The following is a 16,971-nucleotide window of genomic DNA, read 5'->3' on the forward strand; positions in this document are numbered from 1 at the left end:
ATTTATTTTAAGATTCTTTTTTTTGAGTGAGTGAGTGAGTGAGTGAGTGAGGTGAGTGAGATTAAATTAAGTATGAAGGTTCTTGAAAGATGAAGGGAAGAGATAAAGAGAGAGACAGAGAGACAGAGATAGAGAGATAGATTGACAGAAACACTAAAATTCATATTTGATCATGTCAAAGTGTGCGTGTTGATGTAAATAGGGTACCAGGTTAGTGATCAAATTTGATATCGTCAAGTTTAATTTGGATTTTCTCATTTGTTCGTGGAGGGTTGACAAAAAAAGGTCTTTCCTTACACATCAAGCTGTACTTTGAGTTTATCAGAAACAACTGTGGCTCAGGTTGCTTTCATTCAAAATCGTGCGTGTAAGGCACATTGGATGTTTGCTCAAGCATCATAAGACTTCAAGACATCATTTCAGACTGGTACATTGTCATACAGGAGTGAGCCAGTAAATAGACACAGTTTATGGCACATGCAAAGTCTTCACAAATTTTTGTCAGCATGTGCTCGCTGTTACTTGTAATGATATCATATGAAGGTTCATGTTCTTTTGATACAAATGTGAGATTGCCTGACAATCAAAATTCATCCAGAACCTCAATCAGATTCGACGTAGGTACGCGCAGCCGAGCTTTGATGCCGGTCGTAATTAGGGTCATATATGTGTTTAGCCTTTTCTCAGAATTTCACATCTCTGCGTTCATAGAACGTTGGATGGGTAATGAGCTTCGGTAACCCTGCGAAACAATTTGTTGAGAAGCTTTGAGTATCGTGTACCACCAAGAAAGATGGATGAAGTAAGAGATTTCGGCACTCACGGAAGGAATTCTTCTTTGATACTTCTTACATTGACAAATCTGTACAAGAGGTTGATACTTCCAGCTTTGTCATTCGTACCACTTCCTCGTGATCCTCCAAAGGGTTCTATAGGATGAACAGAGAAATGTGAGCTGGCGGGAACTGATTAGGCTACCCGGAATTTAAGCTTACGTTGTCCGACCACAGCTCCAGTACATTTCGAGTTGATGTAAAAGTTACCAGCAGCTTGTCTGAGTTTGTTGGAAGCCAAGACGACTGCTTGACGATCAGCCGCAAAGCTGAACGTGCCAAACGAAGTCCAATTCATCAGGTCTAGATACTTGATTAGATGAAGGACAAGATACTAAACTCACATAGAGCCTGTCAACGCATAGGCCGAGCTCGAGTCGATCAACTCGCATGTCTTCTCAAACTCTGCGTCAGGGTAGACGTAAGTGGTAATGACTGGTCCGAAGAGTTCTTCAGTCATAGTGATCGAGCGAGGGTCACGAGTCACGATCACGGTAGGTTGAATAAAGAATCCCTTGGACGCATCACCTAGTTCGAAGAGCAGAAGCATGAGTATGGGGTAGAGAAGCTCCAGGATCATGTTCAAAGTACTTACCAGTACCGCCAATCAGGACCTTATCACCAGAGTCCTTTGCTTGTTGGATGAGGCCCATGATCTTGTCATATGATACTTGTGAGATGACTGGTCCCATAAATGAGTCCCATTCTTCTGGACTTCCAACTTTGTGCTTAGCAACTTCTTCGAGAAGGGTTTCTGAAAAGGCAGGCCAGAGGCTCTCAGGAACATACAACCGTGAAAGAGCACTGCATTTCTGTCCACTGTATTCGAAACCTGCTCGGATGGATTGCAATACGCCGGATCGAACCGGTGCGGAAGGATGGATCAAGTGAAAGTTCTTGCCACCAGTCTCACCAACCACACGTGGGTAAGATCGGAGTTGGCCATCTGCGACACCTTGAGCAATATCTAACCAGAGTTTACGGAAGATTTTCGTGGACCCGGTGAAGTGCAACGATGCGAAATCCGGACTTCGGAATATCTATGGAGCAAAAATTGATTAGCTGATGAATGTTGACTATGGATCACTCAATGAAACGTATGGCTCGGCCAGTATTTCTGATTGACTTACTTGATTGCAGGCTTGCTCAACATGTTCAGGAGATACGGGGATGAATTGAATTACTCCCTTGGGTAAGCCTGCTTCTTCGAGAAGCTTGTAAGTTAAGTAATTAGCATACACAGCCATAGGTGATGGTTTCCAAAGTACGACATTTCCTAGAAGGGCTGGAGCGCCTGCAAGATTTCCACCGATAGCAGTGAAGTTAAAAGGTGAGACAGCATAAACAAAGCCTTCCAACGGACGGTATTCCACTCGGCTTCAAAGCTACACGTTAGTTGCCAGCTGTTGTTGGTCGATTGATGGGTAAGACTAAATAACTCACTTCCACACTCCAGCGGAATTTTTGGGTGGCTGCTGGGCATACATATCTTCGGCATATTTGACTCCGAATCGAAAAAAATCGCACATCTGGTTACAAAAATGTTTGTCAAAGGTTTGTGGTGGCAACGTAACACAGAGCCCAAGACTACGAAAAGTGAGCTTACCTCGGCTGCTGCATCGATCTCAGCTTGCCAGGCATTCTTTCCCTGTCCCAGCATGGTAGCCGCCATAATCTTGTACCTCCATAAGGGTGAGGCAAGGAGATCGGCAGCCTTGAGGAAAATAGCCGAGCGGTCATTGAAGGGTAAAGCTTCCCAGGCCTTCTTGGCAATCAAAGAGTCCTCGATGGCTTTGGTGATCAAACTGGGGAAAATGAGTTTGTTGATCAGTTTATCGATCTTGTCCTGACTTCTCAGACGCAAACCAATGAACGTCGCTTACTCTGGGCTGGCGGAGTGAAAGTTGCATAACACGGTTTGATGATCGTATGGAAGGACTTGATTGGTGGTCGGTCCGGTCTTGATCTGAAGCGAAGGACATTTGGGTTGAGCGAATAATTGAGATCGAGAACACAGGCAGAGATTCTAACCTCGACTCCGTTGATGATAGGTCCCACGTTGTAAGGCATCCCGGCCTTCATTTCTTGTACAGCAGCCTCGAGAGCAGCCCGAGATGAACTTCCTGGCTCATAATGTTGCTAGTGGCCACACACATTCATCACAGGAAACTTGGATCAGTCTGCGTTGGTTTTTAGGCGTGGAAATGCAAAGAAAGATAGGAACAAATAATTACGTTGGGCTCATTCGGGATCTCGGGTAGCTTGAAAGTGGCTAAGGTGGGGCAAGACATTTTATTGAAAGTCTAGGTCTTGAATCGATTGATGGGTCGTTTGGAAAATTGAAAATATTCAACCAAGTCTTTATACGTTCCGAGGTTGGTCAACAAACACAAAAAGCAAATCAAGAAGTCGCTGCTATATATATAAAACTTCATACCCGAAATCCGGGAAACAGCCGTCACCGCAGTCATATACACCACCTCGCGCGTGGCTGAGAAATGCGAGCTATATAAACTTGTTGATGTTTCAAAATATGACTCTCGATTGTTTTCTACCATGAGACGCTTCTCGGTTGCCTCTTAGCCCTAGCTTTCCGCTTCATCATTATTCCAATGAGCTTCCCCCCATTCAGGGTTTGACACATGACGCGATCAACCTTTTTTCAAATCTTTCCCGGAGCATCACGATACCAAATTGGACTTGAACAACCCCCGGACCCCCACTGTAAAGTGGGGTTTCAGTCTCAAGGACGCTGTCCACTAGGATTGTACCATATTGCACCATTCTCATCGAAGTTCTACAATGAGAACATATGTAGAAGAACTTACAAAATAGATCCAACATCAATGGGGAAAGGACACACCCCGAACTTCAAGCAACACTACACTTCCTGCTACAAGTCTCACCCTCAGCTGCCCCTAAATCATCAACTTAACATGCCTTCTGGCACATGAACCGCGGTAACTTCCTTACCAGGCATGTCACACATCTTCATGAAGGCGCTTGACATCGCGGAGCATTCTCTGGTCCCGAGGATCGTAAACATTCAAGTTCTCTCCCTCCTCCTGGAAAGTTCTGAACTGAAGCTCACACTTGATCCTACAAGTAACTTTTGAAATTTTCACTTACTACTGCCACATCGAGATCCGTCTTGTACTTGCTGAAAGGGGCGCGATTCTTTGATCAATGGTAAAAAATTCTTTGACAGCGTACCTCAATGACCACCACATAGAATGGGAAACATGATATTTGTTTATAGTCAGCAGTTTTTTCCTTGCCAAGCCATGGAACCTCTTGATCACTTAGAAATGTGCATAGTGCTGTTTCGAGAAGAAATGTCGTCCTCCTTGTTTTTTTTATTTATTCATTTTAAAGTTGCATTAGAAAATACCAATGTAGATTTTACATCAGAGCTGTAATCAACTTTTGCACGGGTGCAAAGATGGCCAAAGATCACAATCATTGCTTCCTTTGTATCCGCAATCAAACTTGACTAAGTCCCTCGTTAAGCTTGAGCCGCATAGAAAGGGAAACATGATGTTTGTTCATTCTTCCTTGCCAAGCCATGGAACTTCTCTTAGAAATGTGCTGTTTCAAGAGAAAATGCCGTCCTCCTTGTTTTTTATTTTATTTATTTTAAAGATGCACTAAAAACTACCGATGTCAACTCTATATAAGAGCTGTAATCAACTTTTTCAAGGGTGCAAAGATTGTAAAAGATCACAATTGTTGCTTCCTTTGTATCCGCAATTGAACTTAACTAAGTCCTTTCTTAAGCTCGAGCTGCTCAAACGAGGGACTTGGACAATATCTTTTTTTTGGCGTGAGATTGGCTGGGGCTTTTTGCCAAAACATGGTCTCCTTATAAAACATTTTTTTATAATTTCAACATGTCTCCGTCCCCATAATAAACACCATGCACCTGTATCTCCTCTTCAAACTCCCCCGTCACAATCCTGATACCTTTTTTTGATCTGGAGATGAGTTGAAAGTTGTTGTTGTGGACTGTAAACCAAAATGAAACTCCAGGCACGGACCGATCAAAATTACTGTGAATCTTGACTTTGACCCTCAATGATTTCCTGGGAAGCACACAATACATCTCAAAGCTGGGAGTTTGAGGCTGTACAGACAATTTATGTGCATGTTTTTTATTATGAGAAAGGAGCAATGTTGAAATCTTAAAAAAGGTTTCATAAGGAGACCAGTATTGGGCAAAAAGCCCCGGCCAATCTCACATCAAAAAAACAAGATAGTGTTTAAGTCCCTTGTTTGAGTGGCTTGAGCTTACCAAGGGACTTGGTTAAGTTTGATCCGCAATACGCAACCTTTGGTGCTTTGTCAAGGCTTAACATCAAGGTACAATCTTACAAAACGTTTAGAGCATCTGCAATGGTCCCCCAATTGTGCAAGCCCTGAAACAGACCCCCAATCATGATTTTTGGAGGTAGGGGGTCAAAAAAACACAAGTGCACAGTGGTGAACCTAAAGTGGTAGACACTTCTCCACACATATCCACAAAGATGATGTTTTGAATTGAAATGAGGGAGGTGACATCTAATATGCTGACAAGATAGGTGTTGAGTTATTCTCCACATATATGACACTTTTCATGGACAAGGGTTGTTGGAACATGGTATATAATGGTGTTGTGTGAACATGATCAGTCTCTGCAAGAATTAACTTATTCCAGCCCTCTCTGTGTGTCCCTTTGAAAACTACATTTGACCTCAAAACTGTGGAATGCAGTTCAACTTCCAGGCACAAGTTTCAAATTGCGCCAAGGCAGTGCTTGTATGTGAAGAAAGTTATCTGTGACTGTTGTGAAACATGGTTGAAGGTGTGGAGATATATGGTGCTATGCTATGGATAACAGAGGGCCACAGCTATTTTGGAATATAGGCAACACCAAGCTTATATTTGTCTGATGGGTATAAAAGCCAAACAATTTACATGTAATTCCCTCCTCATCCATCCATATGTTGGATTCTTCCTGCACCTTGAAAATCAGTGGTATGCCAGTATTCTTATTACTGCAGTATCCAAAATAACCTCAATTAATGATTACTATATCTCTTTTATCTTATTAGTCTGATAGATTCATTTAGACAAGGTTGCTCTTTGGTCATAGACAACCCAAATAGCTAAGACACACACAGTTTCTTTGTTGCATGTGACTTGCCCTTGAGCACTTCTATGGCTCCTTGGGAATCTTCCTCCACATTTGTATATCTTGACTAACTTGAATGTAAAATTCAGGTCAAATACAATGAATACTGTCTTCCTCATTGCAAGAATTGTGCTTATCTGCACCCCCTCAGCAATTGTTCAACCTGTACCTATCCAAACTTGTGGTGGATATGAGTTGATCAAACCTTTGATCAAAGGATCAGAAAAACAAGTGATTGGGAATGGAGACAAGGGTTCCTCTTTTAGACAACATCGAGAACATGAGGGGGATGGATGTTGTATACATTGTGATGATGATCCCTGCCATGGGGGTTGTGGGGTGCCCTGTTGCACCATAGTATAAAAGAGGCCATCTAACTACAACTGGCTAACAAAAGATGCATATCAGGAGGAGGAGGATATACTTGATGGAATGAGGTCAGTATGGCATTTTTGGGTGATCCCTGAATACCTTGATTGATATGCCTCACTCAATTGTACTAATGAGATTTGGAGATAAAATGTTGGCATACTTTGCATCCCTTTTGTTGCCTTTCTACAAGAAATTTCTCCCCAATCATTACATTCTCATCTGTACTGCTGTCATCAATCTGGTTGTTGCTGCATTATGTGTTCCCTTATCTGAGAGGTCCAAAGAGCTTTGGTTCATCATAATTCCACTTCACAGAAGCGCTCAGGTCTTTGGTGCAGAGATTATCTTCAAAATCTATGTTATCAGGACTTGCAATTATTCCCAAAACAAGGCCACATTGCAGACCTCTAAAGGATGAAGGCTACATGGATTCTGATTAATCATCCAAGCAACATGCAAGGAGCAATATTGCTAGTGAAAATGCTAATGAACAATTGGTGGCTGTAAAAACCAATAATTTGCAGAGTTGAGGTATGAAAATTCTACAGGCAACACCAACTGGACAAATGCAGGCTGGTGTAGCAAGCTGGTCACCACAACCATCCACCCCATAGTATCTCTGAGCTCAATCACAATCTCCTTGAGGGCTTTCAAGTTCTCCGATAACGTAATCCAGCCCGCGTCAAAGATGTACTGAGAGAACAAGGTGAAGCAATCTATCCATTGCTTGCATTGCATGTTAAGCTCCTCCGTACATCCGTAGGTTTGAGCCTCCTTTGGTTAGCTTCAACTCCAAAGGTGGCTCTGTACCTTCTCTTGCTTGTTGGTTGTGAATCAGACATAGCTTATCAAACACGGGAAGTGGGACATATGCTTTAAAGCTTTGTTGGTAGTGTGCTAGAACTGGACTGAGAGATGGTAATGATTTTGCTAATTGTCTGGATTTTTCCTGCAACATCACTCTTCCATTCTCAATCATTTCCATTTTTGCCAACACCATCTTTGCCAGACTCAAGCATGGCTTTTGCCCTTGAGGCCTTGTCAAGACACCTCATGTACACTAAAAGTTTGGACCAGCCCCAAAGAAAATGTACTGTGTATTGTCCAAGCAGCTCTGTTATTTGGCTTTGGATGCAACTCAGATGCATTCCATGTATCTGGAGTAACCTCACTACCAAGTCCAAGTCACACCACACCACAAAGACACTTCTACAAGTGCCCTCATATTTCATCTGGAGCATCATAATGCACCTCAACATCCATTTCAATGCTCACATGTACAATTTTAACAAGGGTTCTTGCCTGATCATCATGTTGACAACCAGCACAAGTAATAGCTACTACACAAAACTTACAAGCACCAGCTCACAATTCCCCCAAGACAAACTTCACAATGACTACATATCAACCCTCATAACCCCATACCTACAACAATCCTAACCTTATACTACATATTCCAATTACGTAACCACCCCCTTACCTGACCTTGTTGTTACTACATAGCCCATGAACACAGCAAAACAGAAGAATCAATTTGCTACCACCCCTTTCATCATCTATACTCCCTATGTGAACACCACTCACTCCGCACAGCCTCAGAAAAAAGTTTTCACAAAAAATCATGACTTGTTCTACTTGTACTTGCAAATGTGGCACCTCACCTGAGAATCCAAAATCTACCCATTGCACACGCAGCTCACGCCAAGTCACTGACACCTCAAATTGTTGCCAGCCTCAGAAGAAAGCCAGGGTTCAAACATCTTCTGATGACGAGTCATCACCTGGTGTTGCTGACAAATTTGACCAAATTGAACCAGGAGATGAAGACTGGGAGGATGAAGAGGACACCAAAGGTCCCCTTCCTGAAACATCCAACCAATCCACACTGCCCCAGAAAGCCATGTCCAGCCCACGCAGTCAACACCAAAAGAAACACAAAATAAACATCACACTCAAACATTATCAAGACAGTGATCTGGATGTCACTATAATTGACTCATACCTCCATGCCAGTGGCCATAAGAGGCAAAACCAAATTCCACCAGATGTTCAAAAACAACTGAGGAACCTTCAGTTCATCTATCACTGTGCAAAGAAGCTTTTGGCTTTAGTTGGAAAATGTAGTGAACAGATGATTAAGGAGTTCCTGTCAGTTGAATGCTTACCCACCTCCACCACAACATACTTGATTCCCCACTGAATCCCTCTTCCCATCTACCTTTCCAGACATGAATTGAGCATGCAAACCAAGTGTATGTTCTACCAGTGCTCCAAGTCAGTACATGTGTCACCACAACTCTCACTCAACATCAGCTTATGTATTCGAATGTGTCCCCACCTATCCAAAAGTGCCACCCAGGAATCAATCAACTGGTTTAAAAGAACAAAACAAAACTCTTGGCCAAAGATGGTCCTTGTATGACTTTGATGAGAAGGACATCTTCCATCATCAACTTTTCTTTCCCCTTGGATATGTGGCATGTGGGTGGGAATTGCCACAAGCTGAACCCCAATCAGAATCCCTCACCACCCACAAAAATGAGACATATTTACCAATTTATAAACAAATGGGTGATACCAATTAGGTTGTAAGAGATCTGGGACAAGCTAAATTAGGCCCTCATCTACCCACAGCTTGCCAAAACAAGGGAATCCAAGAGGTTGAACAGATGCATCATGAGGTATGACTACATTCCTTCTCATTCATATTTCAATCACTCCATACTTGAAACTGGGTTGCAATATCCATCAGCTTAAGATCCTCAAGATCCGCTATGGTATTGATTACTCCCTGATGGCATCTTCCTGGTCACCCAACACCAAAAATCAAAACGCACAGTGGAGCACAAAAACCTCCTTGTGTGACGACTGGATAGTTGTGAGTCAGGGCACCTGGCACCTCCTTGAAAAATCTGTGTGGCAAGTCACCCAGTCCAACCCCAATGTTTGTCCAGAGAAAGCCAAGAAGGCACAGCCCAGCAATGAGATAAAAGGCAACCTCATTGCTGCATTGAATTCACAAGTTGGTACATTGATTTCATTTACCTCATTCACCGAGATAATCCCCAATGTGTACTTATATTCAACGCTCATCCTGGCACAGCACAATTTCTTCAAGAACCAATATCACACTTGGACTGTCACCCAAAGACCCCAAGTCACCACTTAGCACTTCAGAAGCAGGAATTCAAAGGTGGAATCAGGCTTGCAGTTGAACAAACCACATAGAGCAATGAGTTCCTTTCTAGGATTGGGTTCCAACTTTCCTAAGATATTGTAGGGAGTTTCCACAGAATATACAGGGTGCTCTTCTGAAGGAATGTCTAAAACTACCAGATCTATAGGTCCATTGGTCTTGTTGAGGTCATCCTGTGATTGAGGATCTGAGGTTAAATCCAGCAATGTGAGGCACAGCCAACATAGATGCCTCAGATTGGCAAATGCAAGGTATCATTGGATTGAAAACCTTGGACAGAATCTTTACCACTGTGTGCACTCAAGAAAGCGCAACAAAGAATGTGTCTACTGGAAAGAGCTGAAACCTATCAATGCCTCTGCCCAAAACGGGTTGAAACCTAGCACCACCACAAGCCCCATAATCCATTACATCATTATGTAGCGGGCAACAAACCCAGCGGTCTTTTTGTATGTTGTACAGACCCTCCTTCAATCTCATTGTCTACTTCAGCAGTTTCTTTTGCCCACAGTGACAGGGTATAGTGAGCTATGCCTCCGCAAATGGGTTGCCTCTGCACATACATATTTGTTTGCTTCTCCACATTTGCAACCCGTTGGATTTATTATGGTCCTGTGTTTCAAAGTTATCTTGACATGTGGAACTTCCCCAGGGTCTGGATCTGTTTTTGTTGCCAGACCAACCCCAGTCCAGGTAGATAATATCCCAGTACCTTTTGTATCTATCCTTGCAAATCTCACAGTACCACAAATTCATATGACAGAACCTGTCAACTAGTGAATATTCACCAACTTCCAGTTTACATTGATTGCCTATGGAAAGAGTGAAGATTTGATTTTTGAGGATATTTGCAACACTCCATGCCAACAGTGTACACCCACGTACAAGTGGTGCTGAATAAAGACAGATACATGCCACAGCGGTATGTAGGGTTGGATGGCGACTATTCTCAATTTTCAAATCCAGAGTAGCACTGATCATTACCACAACCATTTTGCATTTTCATTAAGATTCTCAGCTGTTAAGTTGTCCTCATATATTGAGTCACTTATTACAATACACACTGTCTAATGACCAAATATCAAGGCCAGGATCATTCAATTGAGTTCAACCTTCTATTGGCATCCTAGAGGTTGGACCAGAGTGAGGGTGAGGATTCAAACAACCAAGGTTGGTGGAGACATCATGAGCTTTATATTGAGCCTCACTTTGATTGCAATGAGTTTGGGTGAACTTCCTCATGATCATCCACTTCAATCACCATCGGCTGATGAAGATTGGCAATCATAAGTTATTGTGTCACTAGAATTAGATCATTGAAATAAAATCAAGCTTGAGTAGAATTTCTGACCCCCCATCACAATCAGTGAGATCACAAAAGCAACCACAATGAATGAGTTTTTCAAAATGTGAATGACTTGGTTCCAGATTTATATGACTCACATTTCTGAACTGTTTCATTACCAACTACCTAAAAACTCACAATCAGAGCAATTTTTAACCATTCAGTTATATATTTGAGCCATTAGTCAAACACCACACATTGGGTATTTAATCAAGAAGATTAATTGTGACCAGATGAAGTCTTGTAAATTATGAATGGAAAAGTGACGGGATTGTGAATGAGCTTGGGATATATGGAATGTGACTTTAAAATTGATGCTTTTCAACCACCATTCTTACTTTGCTTGGGTATGCAAAGAAAAGGACAGCACTCTGTATTCATCAATCAGCTTTGATCAAATTAGAGAAACAATCCCATTGATGAGTAACAGAATATTATAATATAGATCACCTGTTGTGGAGTCTCACACTTCTCCCCAGCAAAAAGGTTCTAAATATTTGGTTGGCAATCAAGAAGAATCATATCAGGACGGGACATTCCAAGGAACCAAAATATGGAGATCAAAGGACTGATCTGAGATTTGAATGTAACTCTGAGATTGATCACAATCATAAATCAATTTCTTACTTTGCTTGGGTATGCAAAGAAAAAGACAAGACTCTGAATTCAAAAATTAGCTTTGATTGGATTAGAGGACCAATCCCATTGATGAGTAACAGGATATTATGATATATCACCTGTTGTGGAGTCTCACACTTCTCCCCAGCAAAAACGGTTCTCAATTGGCAATCAAAAAGAATTATTTCAAGACTGAACATTCCAAGGAACCAAAATATGGACATCAAAGGACTGATTTGACCTTCAAATGCAACTCTGAGATTGATTACAATCATAAATCATTTCTATCTCATACAGTCTCAAGCCAAGCATGCATGCTAACTTCCATGTAGCATAATTGGTGCCCAAATAGAATTATTCAACAATACTTTTGATGGACAATTCTTTTGGCCATGCCAGCATATCTGAATGTAACTCTGGGATTGATTACAATCATAGATCATTTCTATGACATACAGTCTCAACCTATGTGTGCTTGATGAATTGCATGTAGCATAATCAGAGTCTACATAAGATTGTCCAACAAGATTTTTGATAAACCCAATTGAACTTAATTTCTAATGGGCCTGGGGGGTGGTGGGCCAAGGAAATGATAAACACATGGAAACCTTGAACTCCAATAAGGAATACCACGGTTTCATCACAATTTGATTGCCACAAAATAGTAGTGAGGGCACATTGTAATAGTGTGGATCATCTTGAGTTGAGCTGTAGTGATTTGACGCTTTGCATAGCTGAGAGAGGAACAGTGTTGTGCACTACTGTCAGTAGATGAATGATGTGGGTAGAGTAAATTAAGTCATAGCAAGGGGTGTACAACAATGTGATTTTATGGCCATGGCAGAATTTTTGGCTGCACACATTGGACTGGGGTGCTGCAGGCTCAACATGCCAATTCTTCCAAATGCCTTGGTTGAGGCAGGTTGGAAATGATATAGGAAATGGTCATATATGGGTTTACAACATGCTCTGGGACACACACTGGAGCTTTTGCCAGATCAGCTGTCTACTCTACAGGTTGTGTTGAGCTACATTACAAAAAGATAATTAAAGATTCTATCAGTTTCACATCACCAAGAAAGCCAATAGAACATTTCAAGCAAAGTTATAGAAGGATTTCTAAGGCAACACAATGGAATAATCCAAATGGCTCATACTGTGGGTTCATCTGTTGATAATTCCATTGTCTAGGTGGGGGAAGAGCATAACAGATGCTATTTTATAGTGTGTGGTGGCTGGATTGCAGACAGGCTGGAGCATAGCAGATGGAAATATATTGATGAATGACAATTATGGCTTTCACCATGTAAACATTTTGAAAAAACCAATGCAAGTTGGAAATATAGTTGATTTTGTTGGAGAATTCAGGGGTTTCAATGATCCAATGGATGAATGGTATATGAACGTGAGTTTTTTGACAGTTTGGTGTTGTTGTGTACATGCTGAAATTATGTCAATGATAGGCGACGGGCATGTTGTTAGTATGTTATGGTAAAAGAAGATACTTTTTGGTCAAGTACATCACGTAAGATTACAGGTTCATCAATTGGAGGTAGCAGCGAAGGTCTGTGGTTAAGAACACATCGGTGTTGAAGTGTGTAGAGGTCATGTAGTCGTGGAGTGCAGTTTCAGGGGTTTCCTGTTATTAATTGAGTTCATATAGAGGCTTGTCCCAATCCGGATTTCTTCCTTATTTGTTACTTGTGTGTGTCCGATGTTTTCTCTTTTGGGATAGGTTGTTAAAATTTTTGTCTTGCTGTTTTTCCTCTTATACCCTGCCTCTCTTGAGCTCCGGTTTCCTCCCTCATCATGTGGAAACTGAAGCTTGAGAGTAAGCACCATTTTCTCTTCTTACTTATGTGTGCAATTTTCATCTGGACTTGGCTCATTTCTTTTGACAGACCTTCCTACCACCCTGTTGTACAATCCTGCTATTTGCAGGTAAGGCGTCAATTCCTCCGCCCTAATCTTTCTACCTTACAAGTTCTATCTGAACTCACTCTACCTGTTCTGTCCAGTTGAATAGTAGTTTCTTTTGATTTCAATTCTTTTAATTAGTTCTTTATCTTTGTTTGCTTGAAATATGATTGTGTGGAAACTGAAGCTTGAGAACCTTCCTACCACCCTGTCGTACAATCCTGCTATTTGCAGGTAAGGCGTTGATTCCTCTGCCCTAATCTTTCTACCTTACGAGTTCTATCTGAACTCACCCTGTTCTGTCCAGGTACAATTATCTTTCTGCGTTGACATTCAGTCCGCTAGAACTTATTTCATAGTAAGCAGGCAGAGATCTCTCATTGGGTGTTGATGGTTGGCCAAAGTCATACATGTACCATTTCAGACAGCTGTAAATAGTGTGTTGACTGCAGAGTGATTGGTCTGTGAGGTGGTAGCTAGTTTTGTAAGGGGGCACCAGATTTGGTGGAGAGATAGTGTGGAAGTTCATGATGAAGCCCCATACATACATCATGGAGAAAAAATCTGTGTATTCTGTGTCTGTTCATGTTGCAATGGCACTACGCAAGACAACTGCAATGTATTCTGCGCAGTCTACAATGCTAGACCCCCGAGCCTGATGGGGGCGGCGGGCCGGCCCCAATGTTCTAGTAAAGCTTAATAGACTATATATTCTTGATCTGTGAATACAGGAGCAGGTGTGTACAGATTTATGACAACATATGATGACATCAGAATTTTGGTGGTTGGACAGGCAAATGGCCCCATATGATATTATGTTGAAGTCATTTTGAAATCTTTCTGAATCTTTCATGAATCTTTCATGGAGTCAGTGGTAGGCTCTGGCCTTCCAGAGCCTAGTAGATGGGGGCTGTGAAGATACCTTGGATCAACACCTTGGACAAGATCTGTCCAAGCGTTTATATCTGACAATGCCTTGGATTGAAAAATCCACGGCATCTATGTTGGCGGTGAGGTTAGGTCTTCTGTTAGTTTTATTTGAGGATCTACACTCTCAATCTCAATGCCCAAATTTATGACCTTTAAAACACTCTACCTTAGAGCTGTCCACATTATCCAAGTCCATTGGAGCTGACATTGTTGTGGTGGCTGTTGTAGCATGTGGTTTACCATAGTTATTATGGTTTCTGAAACTACTTCAATGATGGTTTGATATCTTATGATGATTATGGTTATTGTGATTGGGAGAAGAACCATTACCAGTAAGTTTATGATTTCTTTCACAATCTCGGGCAGCCTGGTACAATACCTCAATATCCTCATTGGTAAGATCTACCTGTTTCACGTCTGGTTGGTAATTAGCAAGGAGTTTGTCCTGGATCAAAAATCTTCTTTTGAAGAAGGGTAATTTTTTGTCCGGGATTCTGACGGCTCATTTTCTGAATCTGAGAATGTAGTCACTTATGTCAGATTTTTGATATAATGATTTGAGTTGTTGTTGGACTTCATATAGAATAAGAGAGTAATTATACTTCTCAAAGAATTTTGGTTTGAAGACCATCCATGACTATTGTTCTTCTTGACTAACTCGTGCCAGAAGTATCTAGCATCTTCATTGAGGAAGTTAATGATTGACTTGGTCCAGCGTGTGACTGGATAGTGTTACAAGACAAAGAATTTGTATCTCAGTGATCCAAAGATCAGCATTATCACCGTGGCCGGTGAACTTGCATGGTTCCACCTTCAAACCCTTGATCCTGGGCTCCTGTCAATTTGTACATACATTTTTAAGCTATATATTTCAGACTGTGAGTCTCTGATAGTGTTTAGTGCACTTACTAGTTCACTGGTGATTTGCTTGTGTTGGTAGGTCTGTTGTCCAACCATGTTCTCCAATTCCCCAAGCCTTTGAGCTTGTTGTTGGAAAAATATATCAACTTGTCTCAATCCATGTTCTCTTGTTGGACAGGAATTTGGCCGTCCGTACTCTTCATCATAGGGGAGGACATTTTTGGTTTCTTGGTGTTTCTGTTACAAAGAGAGTTAACAACTGTGAGTCAATCTTAAAACTGATCAGGAGTTAACAAGGACTATGGTCCAAAGAAAACTAATAAGACACATGAAAAAGAAAAAGGAATCCTATCCGTGTGGTTTAGACTAAGAAATTATGATCTCTGGAGTTTTTCAAAAAAAGGTTTCTTTATGGAATCTATTGGAAATTTGTAGTTGGTCTTTCGAAAAGAAGAGACAGGGGAATTTTATTAGACTTCTTGAAAGCTTGTAACAATAATAAAACACATAAATAATTATTTGTGATTCTTACAGGTTCAGGTGCTTTTGAAAATGTAAGCAAAGTGACTTGGGGATTCATTTAATTTTCAGTGAGAAGTGAATCCTCTTATAAGTGTTCCCAAAAAATGAAAGTACAACCTGAAGGTTTTTCAACAGGAGGATTCTGTTTAAGAATCCAATTTTAGCAAAAGATACAAGCTGAGTGTGAGGGTAGGGTACTCTTTGAGAGTGCTCTATGCTCACTAAAGTTGGAAAATAGGTAGTGTAGTAATGAAATTTGATTCTTTATTTCAAATGTGTAGTATTTACAAAATGAAATAAAGAAAAGAAAGAAAGTAAAAGAGACTGATAGTCTGTTTGGATAAATCCAGACAGACTACAGTTAGATGACTCCTTAAAAGGAGGTTTGATTTATAATTAATAATTATTATAAAGTACAAAGGCTGGATCCAAGGCCCTCCTTTAATCATTAAAGTAACAGATTAAAGAGTGAGGTGAAGGTCACTAGTCTGGTTGTTACAAAGTCACCAACTTATGGTTATTCAAAAGGTACACCAACCTGAGAGTTGATATAGGTCACTAACCTACGGTTGTTCAGAAGGTACACCAACCTGTGAGTTGATATAGGTCACTAACCTGTAGTTGTTCAAGAGGTAACTAACCTTGAAGTTAATTGGAAGGTCACTAACCTAGAAATGTTCTACTTAGGGAAAGTAGAGGATCCAGAAAGGGGAAGAAAGAGATTACTTTATCTTTTAGTCAGGAAGCTGCTTTAAAGATATGAAGTGAATCACTAGTCTTATTATTATAAGACTTTTGATTATGTACTTCAATTGAACTTTAAAGGGTTCTTTAAAAGATGTGTGTAATAAATTGCTTGGGGGATTTTCTTGAATGCTGAGAGAGGAGGGGATTATATACTCTCCTCTCTAAACCTAACTGTAGTGGTATTTTTTTGTATCACAACATTGGTTTAGGGTTTGTTGTTAATGATTGTTATGATCATTATTGATTATGCTTAATTACATATACACACTAAGTATACTATGTAGTATAAGCATTTGAAACCAAAGCATTTTAACTCTTGACACTGAGTTATGAGGTGTTAATGATGTTTTATAACATACTACATGTGGTTTTAAGTGTACACGTATATGTAATTAATATTTTTATGTGTTTCATTACATGTTACATACTGTCTATAGGCTGTATGTATATGTAATTAGGT

The 16,971-nt window shown here is 40.8% G+C and overlaps 2 protein-coding genes across 2 annotated transcripts; one reads left to right on the top strand and one right to left on the bottom strand.

Annotated features, from left to right (window-relative positions):
* Positions 1–705: 705 nt before the first annotated feature.
* Positions 706–3,124, bottom strand: MELLADRAFT_35149 (uncharacterized protein; the record flags this gene model as incomplete). The annotated part of the gene is made up of 11 exons (XM_007408721.1): positions 706–742; positions 824–929; positions 996–1,102; positions 1,178–1,361; positions 1,429–1,873; positions 1,964–2,210; positions 2,277–2,362; positions 2,440–2,638; positions 2,717–2,799; positions 2,865–2,972; positions 3,068–3,124. The coding sequence occupies 11 exons, from the start codon at positions 3,122–3,124 to the stop codon at positions 706–708; spliced, it is 1,659 nt and encodes a 552-aa protein (XP_007408783.1).
* Positions 3,125–6,102: 2,978 nt separating this feature from the next.
* Positions 6,103–6,366, top strand: MELLADRAFT_124361 (uncharacterized protein; the record flags this gene model as incomplete). Its single annotated transcript, XM_007408644.1, has 1 exon — positions 6,103–6,366. One exon carries the CDS (start codon positions 6,103–6,105, stop codon positions 6,364–6,366), a length of 264 nt encoding a protein of 87 aa, XP_007408706.1.
* Between the last annotated feature and the right edge of the window lie 10,605 nt (positions 6,367–16,971).

Source organism: Melampsora larici-populina (assembly GCF_000204055.1).
Source record: "Melampsora larici-populina 98AG31 unplaced genomic scaffold MELLAscaffold_13, whole genome shotgun sequence".
NCBI lineage: Eukaryota > Fungi > Basidiomycota > Pucciniomycetes > Pucciniales > Melampsoraceae > Melampsora > Melampsora laricis-populina.